The 25,707-nt window shown below is 40.2% G+C and overlaps 1 protein-coding gene across 5 annotated transcripts in view; it reads left to right on the top strand.

Moving 5' to 3' along the window:
• SV2C (synaptic vesicle glycoprotein 2C) overlaps positions 1–25,707 on the top strand; it is a 181,959-nt gene that overhangs the window by 138,623 nt on the left and 17,629 nt on the right. For all 5 annotated transcript variants that reach the window (XM_005288284.5, XM_065550079.1, XM_042855957.2 and 2 more), the window contains 8 exons: positions 10,268–10,401; positions 10,550–10,639; positions 15,260–15,370; positions 16,921–17,009; positions 18,580–18,744; positions 21,998–22,131; positions 23,873–24,076; positions 24,902–25,061. In XM_005288284.5, the coding sequence (XP_005288341.1) occupies positions 10,268–10,401; positions 10,550–10,639; positions 15,260–15,370; positions 16,921–17,009; positions 18,580–18,744; positions 21,998–22,131; positions 23,873–24,076; positions 24,902–25,061 (1,087 nt within the window). The remainder of the gene's footprint in view (positions 1–10,267; positions 10,402–10,549; positions 10,640–15,259; positions 15,371–16,920; positions 17,010–18,579; positions 18,745–21,997; positions 22,132–23,872; positions 24,077–24,901; positions 25,062–25,707) is intronic.

Raw genomic sequence — 25,707 nt, 5'->3', positions numbered from 1 at the left:
TGCCTGGCAGACACAATCCCTGGGGGTGGGAGGTAAGGGAACCTGGCTCCACCCTACTCCACTGGGTTCCAACCAGTAGGCCATGTATGTGGCCTCAGGTTTTTACCCTTACTCATGCTCCCTGGCTCACTTCCTACTGCTGTTTCTTGTACCTCTGCGGTATCATGGCTCTGTCTTGGGATCCCTCTTGGCTTTCTCCCAAGTTCGTCTCAGGAGCCCCTTCCCCTGGTGACATTGAGTTGTTGCCCTCCGCTCCTGTGGTTAATGGGCTTCCAGCAGCTTAGCTAGGAGGCTAGTCCAGGCGACTTGGAGTCCTGGAAGCTTCCCGGCAGGAGGCTGCTGCCCCCAACTGCACTCCTCCTTGGTCAGCCCAGGCTGAGCTGAGCTGAGCTCCTCTATTTTGAATGCTCCCATCACTTGGAGCATGCCTAGTAGAGACAAGGGAGCATGGCTTCCTGCATCCAGAGCAGGTCCTTAACCCTCACCTCACCAGTGCAGGGTTGATATACCCTGTCACACAGGGGACCAGGCATCGTAAGAGGGTTTTCTGTGAGGTAGGTCACATTATTTGAGATAAGAGAGGAAGAATGCCCTTGAAAGTGGATCTTTGGCGTACCATTCACCTCAGCAAATATACAAATAGAGGAGAGAGTGTCCGAAGATATTGAATTCAGGTGTAAGATTAGGAGAATGAACATTGAAAATGGCCCAGTTGGTGAGATCACTTCCACAAGGATTATTTTTGCCCTATCACTGGAATAATGTAAAGTGTTACTGTGGAGTTTATAAATGAACCATCAAGAATACTGATTTTTTTTAGAGGTGTGGAATTGTGTAGAATAGGGTGCTTTGGATGGCTGAAAAGAGAGGATGCCAAGGATATTCGTTTTTGTAAATATGGATGTAATTTCTCCACATAAAAATATATCCAAAAATATGTTACTGTCCACTAAAATTGGATTTTGCTACACAATTGACTTACAGTAATAACATTTTGCTGGTATATACAGCACCAACTTCCGTTACCTTTGCTTGAGGGTATGTCTACATTGTAGAGACTACACTGGCATTGCTATGTCAACATAGTTATGCTGCTGGCATAAACCCATAGAATAAATGCAGCCTACACTGACAAAGGGAATTTTTCCAGTAGTGTAGAAACACCACATCCCCATACAACAGTAGCTACATCGACGGAGGCACTCTGCTGTTGACATAGCTGCATATACACTGGGGGCGAGATCAGCGCATAGCTGCATCAGTCAGAGGTGTGGATTTTTCACACCCCTCACCAACATAGCTATGACGACCTAACTTAAATGTAGACCAGACCTTCTGTTTCTGCTTTAAATGAGTTGTTCCTTCCCTACCTATCAACATAGTGTATCACACCCCATAACAAGCTCTTTTTACTAGATATGTTTGTAATTACCTCCCTTGCCACCTCTCCTTTACATCCTCCCTCTCCCAAAAAAAGAAAAAAATAGGCCAATCAAATATAAAACTTTAGATGTATGTTGTAGCCCGGCCATTTGGAGATCCGCTGAACCAAAAAAAAAAAAAAAAGGGGGGAGTGGGGGTTAAACAGTCAGCGAAAAGTACATTTTAAATAACACTAAAGTCCCCTTTCTGCTTTTTTCCCAAACTTCCAATCAGAATACTACCCTAGGATGAAATGAGGAACATGATATTTCAGGGGGATTGGTCTGTTTTACGGGAAGTTTTCGAGGAGAAGGTTAAAAATTGTGCTTATAAAGTGAAGAACAGGAGGACTTGTGGCACCTTAGAGACTAACAAATTTATTAGAGCATAAGCTTTCGTGGACTATAGCCCACTTCTTCGGATGCATCCGAAGAAGTGGGCTATAGTCCACGAAAGCTTATGCTCTAATAAATTTGTTAGTCTCTAAGGTGCCACAAGTCCTCCTGTTCTTCTTTTTGCGGATACAGACTAACACGGCTGCTACTCTGAAACCTTATAAAGTGAGGCAAGCTTCAACTTTAATTATGAAGGAGCCATTGCTACTCAAGAATATAACACAGGATACGAAGACAGCAACAGACATTGCCACTATTTCTAGCTCATCTTGACTATATTAGGAAGCAGTTTATGTTGTTAGGAAAGTAAGTAACAGCCTCCAGTTTGTTTGTTTGTATAAAAAAATTAATGTATCAAATCAAAGTACATCTTTACTTGCTCAAATTAATTGATTCACCAGCATTGGAACATGTTCCTCAGTCAATCAGCCTGAAATACAAATAAATCCTTTTTTTTTTAATAAAAAACAATTTTCTGCAGAATTTTATGTAAAAATCTGTTGTTTTTTTTAAGCATCTCAGCTTTTTCAAAGCCAGCAAGGGCTCAAGAAACTTTCCATGCCTAGATGTCTGTCTCTCTCAGGCACTGAATGTAATAAACAACGCTTGAAGGGTTATTGGTCACTTTGTTTTCTTTCTCATTTCTTCTTGAGAAAGAGGCAGCAACACTAAATGATCCTGTGACGTAATCTTATGCAGTTTGTGAATTACAAAACCTAGTCAAAAGGCCAGAAAAACAGGTTCCGAAGCCTGCAAATCCTGTTGTTAACATATTGTACTTTATAATATCAAAATGGTACGCTGTATATTTATTTATTTTGCTTCCAGAAGGTGCTAGGCACTTAACAGATGGGTGCCAGCACCAAAGAATTTACAGTCTAAGGTGCTGATCTTGCAATTTACAATACATAGAGTATCAAGATAGAGGCGGCTGCTATTTCTAGCTCTGCTTGATTGTTCATATATTAGGAAGCAGTTTATTATAGTGGTGTCTATCTTGGTAGTCCATGCATTGTAAATTTCAGGATGAGGACGCTAGTTTGTAAGCTGTTTGTCACCGGCACCAACTATTAATTGCCTAACACATTATGGAATTAAAATAAATAAATCAATTTCACACAGTGGGATAATTTTTACTGGTTTTTATTAAATCAGTTTTGATATTATTTGTGTATACACTAAATTGCAGGATCAGAGACTATATGGGCATCATATAGACAAAATAAAGATAAATGAGCGGGGGGTGGGAAGGAGTAACTCCTGCCATAGAATGTATATTATCTATAGACTAGTCTTACGCCAGGCCCTGTGAATACCATGAGTTACTGATCTATTGCACTATGTCCTGATGTATTAAAAAATGTGCCAAAGAAATAACTCATTTTTCCCAAGGAAACATGATTCAGGGCTATGATGCAGTAACAAGTCTGTCCTCTTCAAATAGTGCTTTGGTGTGTTACTGGCTTTACCATTCCTAGTAGCATCTTTCCTGACACAAATTGCTACTGTTGATCCTTCCATCCCTGGGCAATGGTGATCCAGAAATGAGCCACCTAATGTCTCTGTGGTGATGCTGTTCAAGCATCATCTGGATCTCCCATAATGTATCTCCTGTGTGCTGCCAGTTGCTGTGTAAGATATTGTGTTATTGTCACCAGTCCTTGATGTGGTCTTTCAGAGGGTCTCTATTGTCCCCTAATTGGCTTTCTTTGGTTAGCCCCAGGATGGGACAATTATTGGCCCCTGATCTCTAATTAGGCCTAGTGGTCTCCTTCAGTCCCTTTGGGCCATGTTTCTGGAGGAAGCCTGGGGCAAGGGTGTTACCCCGTCACTGTCCTCTGAGCTCTTTCCTTTTATAGCAGGCCTTGTTTCCTGTATTGATTGCAGCTGTGAGTGCCTGCCTCCATGATTGGCAGTTCTGGCAGCTGCGTAGGGATGTGGTTAGCCTGCTTGCCTGTAGGCAGGAGAGGCTCCCCTCCCCTTTCTGCCTCTGCTCAGTATGGGGTTTGTAGATCCCACTACAGTTATGTTCTCTTCCATGTCCATCAAACCTCTACAACTAGTTGTTACACAGTGTCATCTTAATGTTTAATTATTTTTTTAAAGAAACCACTATGTAGCCTTCTCTGTCTCAGCACTTACTTCTCCTAGAACAAGGTCCTTGGCTGCGTTCCATTAATTGTAGCACAGAAGCTACATTCCTCCATGCAAGTATCAGGGAGTAGCCGTGTTAGTCTGTATCCACAAAAACAACAAGGAGTCCGGTGGCACCTTAAAGACTAACAGATTTATTTGGGCAGAAGTGAGGTTTTTTACCCACGAAAGCTTATGCCCAAATAAATCTGTTGGTCTTTAAGGTGCCACTGGACTCCTTGTTATTCCTCCATGCAGTTATTAACTCATTCTTTTGACTGCTGGTGATTCCTCCTCCTTTATTATGTGTGGTCCACCCTATGGACCATTCCATCTTCTTAGTCCACTTCCATAATGATAGAGACATCTCTTGTTCCTTCTTGTTGTGGTTCCTCTCCCACCTGTCAAACTGTCTTTTCCCTCACCTACTTTGACTAAGCAAATTGTGGCTTTGATTTAAGTTCTTCCAGCTCAATGTCTCTTAAACAGAAGTGCTGCTATTGGGTATAAGGAGCATCCTTCATCCCTCTCTCTCTTTGTCTTGAACAATTCATTGCCTCCACTGGACCAAATTATATTTTATTGCACCATTGCAAATGTGTCTGTCAGTATGATTGTATAAGTGTAACAATTTGGGGAATCTGTCTATATACAGCTTATGAATTGTGTTTGATATCGTATGTACATCTGTGTCAGAGGGCAAACACCATTTTGAATGTGGGGCTTCTCTGCCTTCTCTGTTGTCTTTTCACCTCAACCTTGGACTGAAATTCCAGGGGGTGGTGGCACAGAGCTAACAATGCAGCTTAAAAACTGGATGGTCCTCTATTCCCATGGAAGTCCCCTTGGACAAAGAGTTGGCTACCACCCAGAACCAGTCTGCCTAGATGGTCTGGTGACTAAGCAGTGGTTCAGCTGGTGGGTGACTTTGATCACTTGATGAGGCTGATCATGGGGTCACCTGACATAGAGGACTGAGGGTTTTAAAAGAAAGGGTCTCTCAGAAAGAGAAAGAGAGCAGAATGAAGCTGGCTGGAGGGGGTTACGGGAGAGAAGAGAGAGACACGCACACTTAATGATTTGGAGGAGAAGCCATATGCAAGAGGGAGGTCTTGAATACCCTAGATGACTCTGACCTAAGAACGTTCAAATATGATGAGGAAACTGAGGCAGGAAAATGCATACAGATGTTTTATTGTTTTGTCTAGCTCTGTATATTGCTTGTGCTGTCTAAGGTAAAGAGTGATTGTGTTAGAAACCTTTACAAAGCCTGAGTGTTATGTCCTTCAACTGTGACACATCCCTAAAGAGGTGAACTGTAAACCAGAGTGCCCATGAGGCTGGAATGCTGGAAAAGGGTGTTCTTCATCTACTGAGGAGTCTGGGGATCAAAACTGGTCCCAGGGACCAAGGCAGTTGGACTGTGAGGTCCCTCTTACATAACGGAGTAACAGCCAGAGAGCCTGTGCTCAGGAAGTGTGACAGAGAGGACAAAGAAAAAGAAAGTGCTGCCGCTGATTCAGACCAAAGGAAGCTTAAGAATGTATTGGTCTGGCATAGTGGGACCCAAACACAACAGCCTCCGGGTGCTTTATTGGAGTTGTAACAACACAGAGAATAATTGGGTTTATAGTCCATAATTTGATGTAATTCTTGAATTTAAATTCTCATTGCTTACACATGTCCTTTGTCTATAAATCTGCTGTTAACATCTCTGTAACATTGCCAAGGTACATTACTGTCTCGAGTCCATCTCTGCTGAAAATTCTCATCCAAACCATCAGCTTCTTTCACCTTGTTAGTCCATTCTCTGTAGGCTCTAATGTTTCCAACCTGTGCAGAATACTGCTGCCCAGCTTCTCTCATGTTACCATACATACCTAGAACTGCAATGCATTCATTTACTCCTCAAACAATTCTCCTCATTCCACACCCACTTCAAGATCCAGGTCGCAATTGTCCTTGGCCAGATCCTCAACTGACGTAAATCAACATAACTTAATTGACTTCAATGGAGCTACTTTGATTTATGGCCTCCATTTTGTCCCTTCACACAATCTCACTATTGTTGGTGCAAAAACTTTCTCTTTTGCAGCAGCTGTCACCGGTAGCAGCTTTACTGTAACTCAGAGGTAGGCAACCTATGGCACTCATGCCGAAGGCGGCACGCGAGCTGATTTTCAGTGGCACTAACACTGCCCGGGTCCTGGCCACCGGTCCGGGGGGCTCTGCATTTTAATTTAATTTTAAATGAAGTTTCTTAAACATTTTAAAAACCTTATTTACTTTACATACAACAATAATTTAGTTATATATTAAAGACTTATAGAAAGAGACCTTCTAAAAACATTAAAATGTATTACTGGCATGCGAAACCTTAAATTAGAGTGAATAAATGAAGACTCGGCACACCACTTCTGAAACGTTGCTGACCCCTGCTGTAACTCTTTGCTTCATTAATTCAATTGCCTTTTAACTCTTATTTGAAAACATCTTTTTTCTCTCTTACCTCAATTTCTTTCTCCTTCTGCTATTATTTACACTTTAACTGTATTATTTCTCTCTCCCTTGTTATTTTATTCAGATTCTGTTATTTAACTCTGTAAAGTGCTTTCAGGTAAAGTTTTTATGAAAGCTACTCTACAAAACAAAGCTGTATTTTGTTGTATTATGGCAAATGCAAAACAAATCATATTCTGACACACTCTGTGGAACAAAAATAGCCTACAAAGAAAAAGCTTAATAATGTCAAACATGTTTGTGTCATTATGTAAAAGGGAGAATTACATTGTTTTCATTGAGCATCAGGGGACGTTACCAGTTTCAATCATGCTTCTGTAATTGTGCTGTACAAGAATGATGCAAAGGAAATCTTCAGCAGAATATATGTGTATCTGTTACACAGAGAATATACAGTATGATGCATATCCACATACCTGTACCTTTTTATCTTGCATTTTCAGAGTTTTGACTGTGTGACAGTGTACCCCATAGACTTTATGGGGGGGGTGTTTATAAATGTATGTATGATATAACTGGAATATGTTTTGTGCTGCCTGTGCCATGTAACATATCTCCGTAAAGGTTATGGTCTACTATATCTATTCATCCTTTTCTACTTGAGGTTAAGAATACGGTCTGTATGCTTGCTTGGTTTCTAAGTAAGCTTTGTGAGGCATTTGGTCAGCTTCTTTAGGAAGGAATTCGCCAGGTTAAGTACCTGATCAGGAAACACTCGGGGAACAATGCATCTTGGAATGCTCCAATCCACATAAGAAGTCTTCCTAGAGACATGCAAGATACCATGTGAACAATGGCTTCGGCCTGTAAAGACTGAGTCATGCAGGGACATGTGACTTGCGACTTGCCCAGGTGACTCCAAAACTCCATCTTGGAGCTGGACTTTGCATAGGAGGGAAGAGGGGGATCTCCACCCACAAGAGAGAGTCTATTTAAACCCGTGGGAGACCCCTCCAGGTTGTCTTCAGCTGGCCAAGGAAGGAGGCTCTCCCCCCCACCCAGGATCAGGGCCGGCTCTAGGATTTTTGCCGCCCAAAGCAAAAACAATTTTGGCCGCCCCCCCCTTATTTAATTACCCCACCCCCGGCCCTGCCTCAACTCCGCCCCTTCCCCAAATCCCCAGCCCTGCCTCCTCCCCCCAGGCTCTCAAGCCTAGGAGGGAGGGAGGGAAGGAGGGGGAGAAGCGGCGCCCACGCTGCGGCCACTCGGCGTCTCCCCCTCCCTCCCAGGTTTGAGAGCCTGGGAGGGAGGGGGAGACTCCGAGTGGCCGCGGTGCGGGCGCCGCTTCTCCCCCTCCCTCCCAGGCTCTCAAGTCTGGGAGGGAGGGGGAGCAGCAGCGCGCGAAACGGCTGTTTCACGCACCGTGGCAGCAGCAGCGGAGGTGAGCTAGGGCGGCTGGGGCACATTTTTAGGGGCGGCATTCTGGCGCCGGCCATGCCGCCCCTAAAAATGTGCCGCCCCAAGCACCAGCTTGTTTTGCTGGTGCCTAGAGCCGGCCCTGCCCAGGATACTTGAAGGGAACTGAAACAAATGACAGTAACTACAAGGGGTGTGAGTGATTGCTGGACCCAGGCTAAAAGGAGATTAGCCTGTAAAAGGGAGCATTCTGGAACTGGTGAGGAACTTATCTGTATTCAGTTTGATTAGACATAGATTTGCGCATTTTATTTTATTTTACTTGGTGACTTACTTTGTTCTGTCTGTTACTACTTGGAACCACTTAAATCCTCTTTTCTGTATTTAATAAAATCACTTTTTATTTAGTAATTTACTCAGAGTATGTATTAATACCTGGAGGAGCAAACAACTGTGCATATCTCTCTATCAGTGTTATAAAAGGCGAACAATTTATGAGTTTGCCCTGCATAAGCTTTATGCAGGGTAAAACGGATTTATTTGGGTTTAGACCCCATTGGGAGTTGGGCATCTGAGTGCTAAAGACAAGCACACTTCTGGGAGCTGTTTTCAGGTAAACTTGCAGCTTTGGGGCAAGTGATTCAGACCCTGGGTCTGTGTTGGAGCAGACGGGATTGTCTGGCCCAGCAAGACAGGGTGCTGGAGTCCTGAGCTGGCAGGGAAAACAGGAGCAGAGGTAGTCTTTGCACATCAGGTGGCAGCTCCCCAGGGGGCTTCTGTGATCCAACCCGTCACAGACTGTTCCTTAAATGATCAAGGCTTGACTAATAAACTTTTTGCGAAAGGGAAGCCCTTCTTTCCCTTTGTCTTCTTCGTAGTATTTTAGCTAGGGAAACTTATTCTTAATAACTCAACTCAATGATATTTCTGTTAGGGTTCCTTCACAAGATCTGTTCTTTGGAGGAAGGAGACAGTTATTTTTGTTTTTTTTCTTCTCACCCCTCCTGTTTTGCCTCAAATCTAGCCCTAACTGCTTCAGTATTAAGAATCTGAATCTCAGATGAGAGTTTAAACACTGAACGTCTTAGTACTTCCAACTGAAGGCATTTGATGTTTATGATGAAAGATTTTAGATGGCTCTTTGCACAGTGTTCTGGGACTAGATGTGAAGAGAGTTATGCCCTGTAATTCTCTATGCATTGCATTTTGCCTTGTATTGCATTCTGGGACTCTGTTCCCATATTGAGTTTATTGACATTAGCATCTTCCTTTTGTAGAAAAAATAAATAAAAAACAGTCTTTGGAATCTTAAATCAAAATAACTGTTCTTCTATCTTTCAGTTCTATAAAAATTAGTGGGGTGAAAACCACCACCAAAAAAAATTCCTTAGCTGTTCACCCAAACCTAAAAAGGAATTCACTTTGGCCATATTCACTTTTATAAATGAGAGGTAACACAATTTCAGGAACCGAAAAATTAATTAACTCAATTAAAAACAAAATTCCAGTGCTTTACCAGAAAAATAAAAACATGCCTGCTTAGTTTAAAGCAGATAACTGAGCAAATAATTCACAATGAAAAGTTTACTCTGATTTTAACCTCTTTTTACATATTGCTATTGACTCAAATTTATTTGTTATATGAATATACTTGTCACATTTTTTTTGCAATTTTTTACGCTGTTTGGATTGATTACTAATAGTTTGTGAGAATTCAACACTTGTTATCCAAAAGTCCCATGGCATCATTATTGTTCCCTAATGGGATAGATGTAAATCCTATCAGTAATCAATAAGAAAGTCTAAAGAAGCCACTTGGGCTTTGACTCTCTCAGGGAGTGGTAGTAATATAGCCAGCTGAAGTAGATAAGCAGGATGATGGAATTTTATAAAATACTAAGCTTGTCCTTTCAAGCTCACACAGGCCCAGTCAGAGGCATCATTCCTAGAAAAAATAGACTATTGTAAAACATATTGGGTGGGTGTAGCATTTAAATTTAATTTTCCTGTCACATTCACACAAAGCCATTGCATGTGTATCTGTGAGGTCCTATTTGCAAAGGTTGCAGTGATGTCCTTCTTTGGTTCATTTCGTTCTCTGGATAAGGTTTCTGGCAGGGGGTTGGGAAACGTTCTCCCACTGCTGTGCCGAGCAGCCTCCCATCCCACATAAGATATTACCATTTCCAGTGTGAATAATCACAGAGAAAAGTTTAAAATTCATCCTGTGAGAATTTGTGTAAGTAAAGCTTGATCCCTTGAATGTCTGTGGAACAAGAATAGAATAAATGCTGGCGATAATTCCCTTTCCTCCCTCTCAAAATAAATATTTGCTGGGCCAAATTTGGGTATAGATTTACATCCAACTATTTAAAAGTCGCCAGATGTCAACATGTGAAATGCTCCCTGTTTCTTTTCCTGTTTGTTTTTCTCTCCCATAGGGTGGAGTTTTAGTATGGGGTCTGCCTACCAGTTTCACAGCTGGAGAGTATTTGTAGTCGTCTGTGCACTGCCCTGTGTCTCCTCAGTAGTAGCACTCACTTTCATGCCAGAAAGTCCAAGGTTTCTGCTGGAGGTAAAACTTTCAACGTGTTCTTTATAATTCCCTGTTCCTGTTTTTTATGTCTGGAGCATTCATCCCCATAGTATCACAGCACCCGGTAGTAATATTGTTTAAGTAGCATTAACATAAATCTTTTCCCTAATTTGGTCAAATTTTATAGGTTGGAAAACACGATGAAGCTTGGATGATTCTCAAGCAAATTCATGACACTAACATGCGAGCTCGTGGGCAGCCTGAAAAAGTCTTCACAGTGAGTATTAATCACCAAGCTGATCTCTTAGAGCAGCATCCATTCTCCTGTCAACCAGGTTCTGAATGGTTTAGTAAGCAGTAACTGTACTCTACATACCTGTGGTACATCTGACTCAGAGTAAGGAAGTTATTCCACAGCCCTGCCATATAAACTAAATGGCTACAGTTTTAAAATCTACCCAAGGGATTTAGATATCCAGTTTCCTTTAACATTAATAGGTATTAGGTGTCCAAATCTCTTAGCTGGCTTTGGAAACCTCAGCTGGCATATTGCAGAGCATGTGAATCAGTGATGTAACAATAAGTTCCATTGTATTGATATAACCAATATTCTCCAGTTTTAGTGTTTCCTTAAGAAAGCTCCTGCAAAGCCTACCTCTGCATTAACATGAATAGTAAACACATACAGCAGGATAAAGTCACTGGACCTCTAATAGCTCCTTTTTATGCACTGAAACCTTTTCAAATGAATTTCAGTTTTTACCCAGTAAAAGAATAAAGTATTCTGCACTTTTTGTAGAATGTCTTTTAGATCAAGATCTCAAAACATTTAAAAATAATTTTCTGATACCCTCCTGGGAAGTCGACTATTTATTATTGTTGCCTCTTTGGCCTGAGTTATTACCAATATTCAGGACCTTGCAGATTTGTTTCCTTTCGGAGGAGAAATGGATTATATGAGACAAGTATTTCTTTGGTGCAATCCTGTTTATTTACAAAGAATATTGCAAAGTCTTGTTTCTCTGAACATGGCAGAAACAAACCACAATAGTCAGTTTCCTTGCTCAGAAATCCAAGTCTGCCTCTCCAGCCAGTTCTGTGCCCCAAGACACTCTGTCTCTCTGCTCCCTCTCAGACTAATGCTCACGACTGTTCTTGTTTTCTGCTGGCTTTCTTGTTGCTTTCACACACATACATCTTGCCAAAAATAATCCCCTACTCCCTACATTTGCAATCAGTCCCAGGAGAACCACTCAGACTTCATGATGTAACTCTGCTCAGGCTTTGACATGTAGCCAGTTGCCTTGGATGGTAGTGTCTGTCATCTCCAGCTGTCTTCATATAGGAGCTTAGTTGCTCCTTCAGTTTAGTCTAAAAGAAGGGTGCTTAGCACACCCATCAGCTTTAACCAGGTTGTGACTGCCTTTGGATCAAAGATCCACCTAATGGCAGCCATTACAACCTTCCAGCATAATGTTGTTATTATTACACCTACTAATACCTTGTGTCATTTGTAGGTAAAGCAAATTGCCTAAGTCTACACAGTGAGTTAGCAGTGGAGCTGCGAAAGAACCTGGACTTAGTTACTCCTGCTCCACTGATCTAACTGCTAGAGAACAGTACCTCCTTCTACATCAGTGGTTCCCAAACTGGAGTGAACCCCTGGGGGTTTGCAAAATGTTACAGGGGGTTCTCGGGAAAAAATTCCCTAATGGCAGAAAGAATTGTCCCTAGGGACTCTGGGCAGCATGGGGGCAGCAGCCCGGAGCCCCTGGACTTCCAAGATCTAACCAGATCAAAGCAAGCATATCTATCACACTGAGGAGATTTAAATTTCAAGACTCCTTATAAGAAGTGGAAAGGGAGGTGGATATTTTTTGCAGTTTTTAAAATTAAATAGGCAGCTAGTATTGTTTTTTAAATTATTATGAAGAACAAGTTTAAGCTTTCTTGTAACGTCCGTTGTTTGCCTGGACTGCCCGAGACCTGAATGCTTGTGTACGAGGAACTCTTTGAGATGGCTTCTTAAATACCTTCATGCTGTTTCACATCTGATACTCCTGGATGAAACATAGGAGCCTTGTATTATAACAGGCTTATTCAAAGAGATACAAACTATGAAAGTGAGATCTTGGAAGAGTGTTACTGTTTTCATAATGTAATAAAAATACTGTAATGATAAATAATAATTCATAATAAATAGTGTGTAATAAGCATGTCATAAAAACAAATTTTATACTCCCAAGATCACTGCTTTTATAATTTATGCTCAGGTAAAGGAGAAAATCCCTGGAAATATTCATTTTTAGAAGGGGATTCACAAGACTTGACATTTTAGTGAAAGGGGTTCACAGGTTGTTAAAGTTTGGGAACCACTGTTCTACATTAATTATTGAAATAAAACACTGGAAAAATGATTAAAACTAAACTCAGTGTGTTGTTTTTAAATGTTGTAAATAGTTTGTCAACTTTTAATATGATTAAACCTCCACTTTCCCATTGCATGGATAAGAGGCAAAACACCAGGGGGTTGGGATTTTTCAGTGCTGCTGCTGTTAGTGATGGGAAAACTTGACTCCTAATACCAAAGTATTAAAGGATTAGAAACATTGTATTGTACATCAAGGTTATGCATTGAAGTGGTCCCTAATGTAGGCTTGTGTTTTCCTAATACAATATTAACCTAATAGAATGCTAACACTATTAGAATGTTAGCTTATCACAGTTTCCTCATTGGACTGTGTTAGCATCCTATCATATTAAGCACACATGCAAAGAATTTTTGTGTAATTTGCTTTTTGTCTTTAATTTTTTCAATTTAAATTAGACCTGGCTATTGTGAATTGTTATCCAACTATTTACTCAGCTGGTATTCTTAAACTTCATAGCTTCATCCAGTCTCACTGTATGCCTTGATATATTTGTCATCTTTTATTTGACCTCTGTGTTACTGGTTATATCAAAAAGATACAGATCCTTTGGTAGTTAACATGTTTTCTGATCCTGCAGCAGATGTAATTTCTATTACATTCAGATGATTTTCCTTTTTCTTTTGATACATTTTCCTAACTATATGATGTCATATTATCCAGAAGCCACTTGTCATCTGCTAGTAATATTTACATTTGTTTCCAGTATGATTAAGGCTTCACCTTTAGATATGGTTATCAAAACCAAAATGAAAAGGAGACAAATTGCACTGGGGTGGGGAATACACTTAGGCTATGTCTACACTAGGAGCTGGATAGGGTAGCCACTCACACATTCCCAGAATAGCAGACATGCTGGTACTTCCAGGAATAACACGGCTCTGCCCCTGCCAGTGTGACCCTGCCAGTGTAACCTCACACTCGCAGTGCGTGCAAGCTCACACCAGCAGGGGCAGAATGGCGTGACTCTTCAGAATGGTGTCCCTTGTCTAATACTGGACAAAACCACATCCGTTTTTTTATCTGAGTACAGCCACTCAAAAAGAGGACTGTCTGGTTTAAAACCAAACAAATGGCCTGTCTAGAGCTGAGTTGTGATTACTCTGCTTGTGTACACATACTCATGCTAGCTAGCAGAGGTATAAATAGCAGTGTAGCCATGGTAGAATGAATAGCAGCAGCAGAGGCTTGGCTTGGCCATGCTGAGTAAGTACACACCAATTTCAGGTGGGTGTGTATTCAACATGGCAAAGTCTGGCTGAGCTGGCCAAGACAACTCCACCTTTTGCCACATTGCTGTGAGCCTCTCTCCAGACAGGCAGTTAAAATCACAGCTTTAAACAGCCCAACACTGGTACAAGTTTGCCAGGTGTCAGAGTAGCTGATAAGGCCATGTACTGTGTCTGTGTTTCTCTGGTGGCCAGGTTGCAAGTGAGAGTCAGCACCAGACACAAGCTGCATTTTCTATCTTTGCTATTGTTTTACTTCCCTTTTGTGTGTGTGTCTGGTTTCGTCTTAAAGAAAACAGGACTGGACTTCAACGACAGCTGCAGCCCATTTCAACTAACTTTCTCTTTTCCTAAAAAGGACATTTAATAAACATTTTTAATACCATCTAAAGATGGTGAAGCAGCGGGGGAGAGAAGGGGAGAATCCCTATAAAAACTCCCCACAGCTAAAGGGAAAAGGAGTAAGGGATATTGTTAAAATCAAAGCTGTACCTAATACTTTATATTTCAAAAGCTTTAACTATTTTCCTACTTTTTTGGTATCTCTAATAAATGATTTAAAAGACTTTTAATGGTGTTTGTCACAGTGAAAGTAACTCAGCAATAACTGAATACATAACCCTGGACCACACTCATTTCTTTAATGCTATAATAGTGAAAAAGGGTTTCATTAACATTTTATCCCTGATGGGCCCAAGACATGCCCTTCTCAGCACAAAAGTGTTATCATGCATTTTGTTTGTTGATTAGCCACATGTTCCTCCCCATTGTTTCCCCCCAAATATGTACCTTAGATATATTTCAAATAGGACAGCATGGCATACATGGCAAATTATCTCATACTTCATTCAGTTTGTAAGAAATTGGGTATTTCTGCTTGTTATGCCCTTACCCACAATACCAGATTAACACCCACATTTTTGGCAACTCTCTGTTAAAATAGTTCAACTTTGCAGCTGCTTTGTTTGCACAGAAACTAGTGTTTGAATATGCAGAAACACAGGTCCAAGAGCAAGAGTGTGCAATAGCACACCTAATTTGGGCATGTAAATTATATTGCATTTGCAAATGGATATTTGTAGTTGTAAATTTCCAGTTAAGACTTAACACTTCTATCTTTTTGAAAATCTGCCCTAACTGTCTGCCCATCTTTAACTTATGGAGCATATTTAAACTTTCAAGTCCCCTTTAATTGCATTTTAACAGTTCAAGAAAATGCTTTTCTGTTTCCATTTACAGGTTAACAGAATAAAAACTCCCAAACAGATAGATGAGCTCATAGAAATTCAGAGCGACACAGGAACCTGGTACAGAAGGTGTTTTGTTAGAATCCGCACAGAACTATATGGGGTAAGTAATAAAATCCAAGTTGTAGTTCGTGTATATGGTAACAAGAGAGCCATCATTAGTGCCCAGAAATGGGAGTGATTGGATGACCTGATGTGGACAGCTGGTGTGTTGTACACTGAATATGACACCTGGCTTCAGAAACAATCACAAGATTTCAGTTTCACAGGCCAGTGGGAGAGAATTGAGCATCATAGAGATGATGGGTCCATTCTTCAGAAGGAAAAGGGCAAGCCAGACCCTTATGAGTCATTCATAACAATAATATGGGACTATGTCTCAAGCACTGTTTAATATATACTGGAAAAACAAGTGTGATATGGGGTATGGGGGAACATATAATGATGAAAAGGTTCTATCAGTATGAGGTTTGGGATGGCCACATTATTTACAGTTAGTGAAGCCATGAATAAGTTATGCAGGTCATCCAAAATGAATACCAATAAAATCTTTATAAGACACTATACAGTCATGTATTCAGCATATGCCCAGTATTTTACCAGAAACCTTAGAACTGTTTTATAACGTTTCATAAAAGTTTACTGGGCCTGTTTTCCATATCCTACTTGTAAAGCCAAGATACATCATTTACTTTGAATCCTACAGTACAGACCTTGAAAAAAGAGAAAAATTATCACTAACTAATTTAGAAGCCACTAAAAATTATCTAAAATAGCTTTCCCATATTTAATAATGTCACAAGGATATCTTGAAAATATGTATGCTACAGCTGGTCAAAAAAAATTAATCAAAACTGTTTTTTCATGGAAAATTGGGTTTTTGACTAAATTATTTGCAAAAAAAAAAAAAAAAGCAGCCAAAATCTGAAATATTGTGGCTGAAAACAGAAATATTTCAATTTAGATATGCTACTGCAGTGCCTCATGGGAGTTGTAGTTAAGTTGCCTCATGTCCCCATTCTCTATGGGTGAAGCGCCCTGATCGGACATCTCCCATGATATACCATTGCCAGGAGACTCCTAGGATGTACTGCCTTGCCTCTCCAGGAAGGGAGACAGTGGTGTATCGTGGGAGATGTCGTGGAAAACCCCATTTTCCAACCAGCTCTGCTGTAAACCTTCTGAGATGAGGGCAGTCCCAGCTCCTTCCCATTTGTGTAAAGCACCAAGTTCTAGATGTGATGGCTCATGACATATCAGACCTTAAACGTGTCAGTATTTCACAGTGAAATATTGCCTGTCATCTACTCAGAACAGTATAATTTTGGCGGGAAAGATGGAAATATTTCTGACCGGTTTGTTTTTAAACAGTGATTGTTTGAAGCTATATAGGGATTAAGAATGTTAGAAGTAACCACAGTGGATCCAGTGCATGGGAAGCCTTCAAAGGTGCATGATAAATGGAGTTTGGCAATACCCAAACCTGCTTTTACCTACACCAGCATGCAGGTCTGGCCTGAGAATCAAAGAGCTGTAATGTGATGCCCCTTGCTTGCTGCTGCACTGATGAAGCAGAGAACAGAATCCAGGCCTCTATAACTTAATTGTCTAAAACACTGTTTATTTTTAAATGTATTTTCTCATATTTTACAGATTTGGTTAACATTTATGAGATGTTTCAACTATCCAGTCAAGGACAATACAATCAAACTTACAGCTGTATGGTTCACACTGTCTTTTGGGTATGATTGACTTGGATTCTTGATGAATTTTCCATGGTTAGCCTGTAAATCTTGAAATACAGATGAATTTTAATGCTGCCAGTCATGCGGAATGCAAATCTGCTTTGTCATTGTTATTTTCTTTTCTTATGGACAATCCTTACTCAATTATCTTTTAAATAAAACAATCATATTTTGGGGTTACTCCATTTTTGGTTTCCTAGCTGGCACCTTAAAGGGTTCTGACTTTCAGGACTCTTCAAGGTGTTGAGTTGTGTGACCAAAAACTGAGGAACTCCAGATCACTTGTCACTTCTGAATATATAGGCCCAGCGCACTATCCTCTTGAATAAAAAGAGATTTCCCATGAGAAAAAAAGGTATTAAGGGTCAGAGTTTGTAAGCACTTGGAAGATGTAAAGCATTATATAAATCCTCAATAATAATATTATTATGGCTTATTGTTCCATGCACATGTTTCATTGGTGAACAGATGCTACAGTAATTCACTTATTTGCTTCCTTATAACCTAATGACTGTCGTTCTACATAGATTTAAATTGAACTGTCAGAAAATGAACTTTTCTTGTATTTTTTAATCATAATTAATGATTGTGGTGCTAAATTTATCCTCATTGAAGTACACTGAGGAACTGAAGGAGAGTAAAACTCATTTTTAGTTCCTCAGCTTTCCTCCACCTTCATAAAGTGCTCTATGCCACCTCTATTTCAGGAACAGCATCTCCTTATCTCTTTTGCAACTTCCCACCATACAAAGTGCCCCAACCCGCACTCCACTCTGACCCACTCCAGCTTCCAGCCAGTTGTCCCCTGATTCCAGATAACATTTTTTGAGACCTTAACACTAGAGTAAGTGATACACCAGCTTACTTTGGTTTGGGAATTTCCATAGCAATCATGTCCCTCTCAGGGCTAAAGATCATTCTCAGACCATTGTAATCATTATGCAGTGTAAATTTGCTGGGGCCCAATCCCTAACTAAAGAGTTTAAACTTCACAGTGACAGTCACTGTAGTGAAGAGAGCTTGGGCAAGATTCTCCAGCCACTTAAACTCTGTGTTGGGACTGCACAGCATGAGCAGCTGGCAGAACATCTGAACCGGGGGCCTCCACTCTCCCTGCATCCCACTGGTGGTGTTTCTGCTGGCCCTGCATAGTCTGGCATAGGGAACGATTACAGTGTGAATCAAATAAGGGATCTGTGACCAGACAGTTCTAGTGTCCCTAACAACCTTGAAAGCACAAAAGGTTAAACCAGCAACTGTAGGAGGTCTATGTTGCACCCCTGAGCTCTGATCCTGATTGGAGGATGGATTTATTCCTCCCAGCTCACACAGATGAAGAGTGTGAGAGACCCCACTATTCTGACTTTATGCAAGCAAAATGCATTTCATCCTAAAGGCATTCTTATGCTTGAAGCTTAAAAATCTAAAATTCAGGTAGAAGTAGAAGTGTTTCTGCAGATCTAGTTATCTGCTTTAAGTAGCTGGATGCTATAGGTTGTCTCTCTAGTCTGTACATACTTCTGATTTTAAGGTGAGCTTTGTGACTGAACGCTTCTGCTTTTCACAGCTACTATGGGTTGTCCGTCTGGTTCCCTGATGTCATTAAACATCTGCAATCGGACGAATATGCATCCAAAGTGAAACATTTTAACGGAGAGAGAATTGTAGATTTCAACTTCAACTTCACATTGGAAAATCAGATTCACATGAATGGATCATACATCAATGACAGGTCTAGAAAGATTTTGGTTAAGAAAATATCATTAATTTCACTAACATTTTAAGTTTCTGTCTAAGGGCTTGTCTATATGGTAAAATGGTAGAGGGACATGATTTGTAAAGCATTCTGATTCTCACTGCCCCCTTTTAGAGTGCTTTCTGAGCTCTCACTGCCCCTTTTTAGAGTACTTTGCTGCACTGTGTAGCTCTTAATACGCTAATGTTTTTCAATGTTGACCGTTAATAGGTTGGTTGGGTTGGGTTTATTTACATTTAATTTTTGGAAGAGTCATTTTGTTCTTATCTCCTTGGTGCTTGATCCTGCACTCTAGTGCAAGTAGATGGGGACTGTACATGCATTATGGGTCGATATAGGTGGATTCCTTTTGCTGGATTGAGGCCTTGGTTATTTTGATAAACCAGACGAGAGGATACACATTATTGGTACTTACTTTCACCAGGGGACTCAGATTTTCAGATTCAATGTGTGTCGCATGTGGGGATGCAGGAGATGTATCTCTAATGGTGGGAGAAAGGGTGGTTTTCTTTTGTTCTTTTCTACTTTTTTTTCCTTTCTTGGTACTCACTTAGGGTCTCTTCTGCCAAATGTTGAGCTTCAGAAACACGGAGCACCTTACAGGATGACAACTTAAAAGGGGAAAAATGGTTGAAAAGATAAATACCAGAGGCATTCGATAGAAAGTATGAACTGTTGTAAAAAGTAAAAATCCAGATGAGCAATGTCCTTTTATTTTTAAATTGAGTCCAGAAGTCTAAAGGCACTAGCTAGAATTTTACAGAGCACAATTCTAAATGACTTAGTTATATAAAGACATCAAAGCAACCCAATTATGTTTAATCACTCTATGGTCACAGAGTTGTTTTAAGTGTCTGGTCTCTGTCTACAATACATATGTATATACTATAAACTATATTAAGGTTCTAAGCTTTGTTGTACTAAATAGTTGTTATTTAAATAATAAAATTACATTTAAGTTTATTATATTAATGGTTTTGGCAATATAAGAAGGCTTCTTTTTTAATAAGAATTTGAATTTGGAAGCAATTAAAGTTTTGTTCAATGCAGAGCAATTGAAAATTATGACTAGCCTATTTCATTTTAAATTAGCTTCTGCTTTCCAAATTTAGTTCAATTTCAGGAGATGGATGTTGTCTAAAAAAGTGGAGCCTTTTATTATCATTCGGTAAACTTCAGTTGCTGTGCACTCTGCCAGCCCAGGTACTGCAAATAAAAATGCTTGTAAAAATACTGTGGCTCCCAAATCTGCCCTGAATCTATCAGGTATGCAAACTTTGACATTTGGGATTGGTGAACTGCTTGAGCCATTTTTCCTCAGGAGTGTAAATTTTGCGTTTGTTCCCTCCAAAAAAAGATTCACTATTTTCACGGGGGGCAGTTAGTGGAATTTTTTGTGTGTGTGTGGATTTTTTTCTCTTTGCCCCCTCTGCTCCTTTTTTCATGATCTCTCCTAGTCAGAACGTGTTTCCAACAATATTCAACGTTCTAACTTTCTAAATCTGGGTGGATCTGAATTCAGACCATCTCAACAATCTACACCAGTTTTAAAGCAGCTGGGTTTTCTTTTTCATTTTGTTTCAAAACATGTTTCCTGTCCAAAATGCAAAAGACACATCTTGCAGTATGCAGGGGACACAATCTGGCTCTTCTGTTGATTGGTTAGTCCTGTTGTTTTTTGTTCACTTTTAAACAATCGAGACAATTTTTTGAACAGGAAGACAAAGCATGGCGGTGTTGTGAAAAAGGATAATGGGTTGACAGTGAATTCAACAGATTTTAATCTGAGTCTGTCATAGATGAGAAAAGTTACAGTTGTTAATTAATGAATAGACTGAAGGCATCATTTTCCTGTCCAATACTAGCAGCGAAGTCATTAGCCAGTAACCTATGAAAATCAAAATAGAATTTGGGTCCCCTCTTCCCACAAAAAATGTGATTCTAGCAATTTTATCTATGAGAAAGTTTAATTCCCACCATTTTTATCTACCTCACAATGATGTTCTTTCACACCCAACTCCTACTCCTACTTTCTACCCCAAGAAGAAAATTGCTCTTTGACCTAAAAATTAAATCAGTTGTTTAGTATAAGACATGAGAAGTTTGTGTAGTAGAAATTTTAGCTAGACTAAGATTTAGAAGGCTTTGCTGGTATAACTATACTGGCAAAGTGATCCTAGGGTGGATGCAGCTTATGCTGGCAAAACTGTTTTAGCCAGTATAGCTTATTCCAACCAACCCTTCCCCCCACCCCCAAACCTCTATACTGCCAAAAGTGCAGTTTTGCTGGTATAAATGATTCTACACAAAGGGCTTTTGCTGACCCAGCAATGTTGGTCACAAATCACACCTCATCACAGCCCTGACCAACAGCTTATGTTGGCAAAAAGTTTGTGTAGACTTGGCCTAAGAATATTGAGTCTAATGTTCTTATTATATGTATGGTTATCTAATAGGTTTCCTTCACTGTTTAAAATGAATTAAATAACAGGTCAAAAGGCTATGGTATTAGTTATCTGAGAGTCAGTAAGAAGGAGGGGCCAGAAAGTAAGAAGAACTAGGAACTAGAAAGAGGCAATTTTAGAATAGTGTGCACAAAAATTTCTGTGCACAATAATTACAATTGTACATGTAGTCACAGTAGTAGCATAAACATATTTCCATTTAGACATCTAGCAGATTATCTGCACATGCAATATTTGTGACTGTGTTCCAGCATTTTTGTGTAAACATTTTTTAAAAATCTGGGCCCAAATGTTGAGCCTGACCTGATGGAGAGGGTTTTGTCTGGCTCAAGAAATAAAGGTTCTTTAAAATCTGTTAGCATCTCCACTAATCATTTATTCCAAGAAGCCAGATTTCTGGAGCCTTAGCGAAGAATACAGTAGCACTTGTGAAATGCTATTTAACATTGCTTTTAAAAGTATATTACATCAGAGTCCTGAGGTTCTTTACATTTTGATTAGAGATTGGTTATAAGAAATATTTTATCCTTGTGTTAACTATGAAAAGGGTATGCCCAGCAGCTGTGAGGGAACGTCATTTTGTGAAATCAATGTATTCAACAATGGTTGCACAGCATCAGTCAATCAGCCATTCTGACTCTGCAGGAAGTATTATGTTTGTGGGCGTGGGACTTCTGAGAATGGCATCCATGTAAGACTGCACAGCTAAATCTCTAATCATGATGCATGAAGGCAGACTGATGGAAATTATTTGTATTGGGCAGGTTTATTATGATGAAGTTTAAATCAGTAACCTTTGAAGATTCCCTTTTTAAGAATTGCTTATTTGAGGACATTACTTCTGTGAGCACATACTTCAGGAACTGTACTTTTGTGGACACCAACTTCTCCAGCACAGGTATGCTGAAAGGACAATCATATCACTGTCCAACTACCGTGGTCTTATTTCACAAAGCCTGCTTGTCAGGAATACAATACACCTCTACCCCGCTATAACGCTACCCGATACAACACGAATTCGGATATAACGCGGTAAAGCAGCGGCTCCGGGGGGGGTAGGGCTGCGCACTCTGGCGGATCAAAGCAAGTTCGATATAATGTGGTTTCACCTATAACTCAGTAAGATTTTCTGGCATACATGTCTAGTAGTGATATGCAATATGCTACCATGTTTAGGGGAGGGGATCTGAGTTCACGACTCGTACACTTTCTTTCTTTCTTCTCCCCCCATTACCTAGGCCAATAAGAAGTGGGAATATTGCAGAGATAATGGGGCAGGGCCTGATCTTATTTACATAGTCGTAAATCCAGAGTAGCTCCATTTTGTTCAATTGAATCCCATGTAAATGAGATGAGAATCTGGTTCACTGGGCTTAACGTTGGGGGGTGTAGCAGCTCTTATTGCTCTCCCACATGGCCATCTTGCAAACGGTGTTGGTAGGGGTCCGAAGTAAAAATGGCCAGCCCTCTTTGCCTGAAGGGAAAGTCTATGTGACTCAGGGCCTCAAGGCTGACAGCAGTAAGAGAAACAAAGTGGGAAATGCAGGGTCTGATCTTCCAGAGCGAGTTTGGAGGGCACTGGGGGAAAACTGTCAGCATTTAATAGCTTGTTCACTTCCTGGTTCAAAACGTAACAAATGGAAATGCCAGTGAGCGAGCACACTAGCTTTATACCTCTGGAGAGCTATGTTCAAATCCCTAACACGGTCCAGGGCTAGTATTGAGGGCCCTTGAAATAAATGGTCATATGGGACAACAAGGTGGAAACTGGAGAAGTCACTGATGCTCTGGCCTCATTTGTGTCTCACTAAAAAGGAAACAAACAAAACCCACACCTCAGGCTATGTTTGCAGAGCTGGCACTTAGGGCTTCTCTACATGGGGGGCAATGTGCACCAGGTGTCAATTGGAAAGTGCAATAACTGCCCTGTGTAGACCCTGCTGACATGCTCTAAAAGGTTCCTAGTCCATCAGCAGGGTCTACATGGGGTCTTACAGCACCCTCAAATTTACACCCCCCTCTGGAGGGCATTGCTGCCCTGTGTAGACAAGCCCTTAGAAAAACCTAATTGCCTCTGAGTGATTCTAGAGCATTTTTGCAGTCACTTTTTTTAGAATAGAACTACAGTTGAAAGCTAATACATCCTAATCCCAAATGAAAATGAGTCTCATCTGAGTTTCCAGTGGATATTCATCCTCACCACAAACCCACCAAAAGGTGACATGATTGACAGTCTCTAGACCCAGGTCTGTAGCTGAACAAGACTGAGGAACATTGACAATGCTAAGTGGTGAACGTTTGTAAATCTTCAGTATGCCGGGTGGTAGGCTGTACTATCAGCCTCCAGCTGAGCAAAGCACATATGGAACTTTAAGCAGCAGTTATGTGCTTTGCTGGATCAAGGCCATAGTCCCTTATTTTCAGGAGCTCTGAATTCATCTGGAAAATGTTTATTTATAAGGGGAAAAATACCAACAAGTAACCGCAGTAACTAGCCATATTATACTAAGCAAACCAGCATGTAAGCTCCTATTCATCAATAAGAGTGTCTAATCTTGGGATGTTTTAAATCATATGCTTCTCGCAGGGTTATGAGTTAGCCGATATTGTTTTTGCTGACACTTGCCTTGTTTCCACAGATCTCGAGCAATATAAATTCATTGACACTGAATTTATAAACTGCATATTTAAGCACAACAAGACAGGATGTCAGATTACCTTTGATGATGACTACAGTGCTTATTGGATTTATTTTGTTAATTTCCTGGGAACTTTGGCTGTGTTACCAGGAAATATTGTATCTGCTCTTCTGATGGACAGAATTGGACGTTTAACGATGTTAGGTATGGGCTTTGCCAAAATCCCTCCAAAAAAACCTAAAGCAGTCTAGATAATACAAAGTTTTCTCTTTTAGGGTTTGCTGTTCATAAAGGCAAGAAGAAATCCCTTCCAGCGACTTTTTCATTAGTGTATAATCCTAAGCACCTATTCAAAAACACCTAAATGTTAGAAAGTTTGGAAATTAACAGCTAAGGAGCCCAGCCAACTCTCAACTGCCATATATTTGTTCATCACTCAGTATTACCATAAAATAAAATAAGTATACTATTTTAAGCACTTGTGGTTGTGGGATTTTTAAAAGTGCTCAGTATTGGCTTGCTCCATTAAAGGGAGAGGGAGCTGTGTGCAGGTAATCCTCAGATGGTGGAGCAGACCATTTAGTGAGTGTAGGGAACCATCTAGTTAGCATAATTTAGAGGGGCCCGTAGACCGGTTTCTATTTTGGGACATTAGTGGAGGTTGAAAATCAGATGTCGACTCTTCATGATGACAAATTTATGCTCATTTTACTTAAATAACTAAGTAATTTATTATGTTGAGTTTCTATGAGCAATATCCTACATAAAGACTGAGTCCTACTAAATTATTCTTGTTAGTTTAATATGGTATGTAAATGCATTCCTTGTAATTGCAAGAAGTGTGGTCCCTACTGATAGTTGCCAGAGAAATTGGTTCTGTTTTAGAATTTAGTTTTAAATTCAAATGTGCAGTTTAGTGATTTAAACTGTCCGATGTGGAAAGGCCATTGTTATGCAAAACAAACAAGATTATAAATATTATTATTCTGTAAAAACAATGACTTTTTTTTTGGTCTGCCTTGAATATAGGTGGTTCTATGGTACTCTCTGGAATTAGCTGTTTTTTCTTGTGGTTTGGTACCAGTGAATCCATGATGATAGGCATGCTGTGTTTGTACAATGGTCTCACCATCTCAGCATGGAACTCCCTTGATGTCATTACTGTGGAACTGTATCCTACAGACAGAAGGTACATTGAAATATAACTGTGTTAGTCCTGCTGGCTTCATTGCAAAACATACTCCAAGTCTTATAATGTATTAGTGTGTTAGTCTTCCACTCCTCATTTCTCTTGCAAACAGAGGGAAAAAGAATCTGGTTTCTGAGCTGTTTGTTTGATAATGATTTGAGACATATTTTGCATCAGATACCTGCTCTTTTGAATTAATACCATAAGAAGTATAGTTGATGTGAAACATGTAGGTTCAAATTTTGCTCTCATTTAGACTGTGCTAATCTGTAGTGATTCTGCTGACTTCAGTGGACTGATTCTGGATTTACAATAGTATAACTGAAGGGCAGAATTTGAACCAAAGTATAATTGTGTATTGACTGTGAAATGATGTGGAGAGTATAATATAATCACTGGCACAGGGATTTAATAGCATCTTTTGGGAGGGCTAATGCGTTTGGCCCAAGTATGAAATATTAATCAGTCCTGTGAGGATTTGTATGAAGGGTCAGCAGGTATCTACATGATCTCTTCATTAACCAGCTACAAAGAAGCCTCTAGAGCACTGCTTCTGACCTTTCCAGGCTCTTGAAGGGCCCCCAGGCCACTTCCAATTTCTGCAAGAAAGTTTCTCATCTAACACTGAGCTCTAGATCATTGGTCT

The sequence above is a fragment of the Chrysemys picta genome, chromosome 6 (genome assembly GCF_011386835.1).
Source record: "Chrysemys picta bellii isolate R12L10 chromosome 6, ASM1138683v2, whole genome shotgun sequence".
Taxonomy (NCBI): Eukaryota; Metazoa; Chordata; order Testudines; family Emydidae; genus Chrysemys; species Chrysemys picta.
Note: the sequence above shows the minus strand (reverse complement) of the source record. Positions and strands in the feature narration are given on the sequence as shown.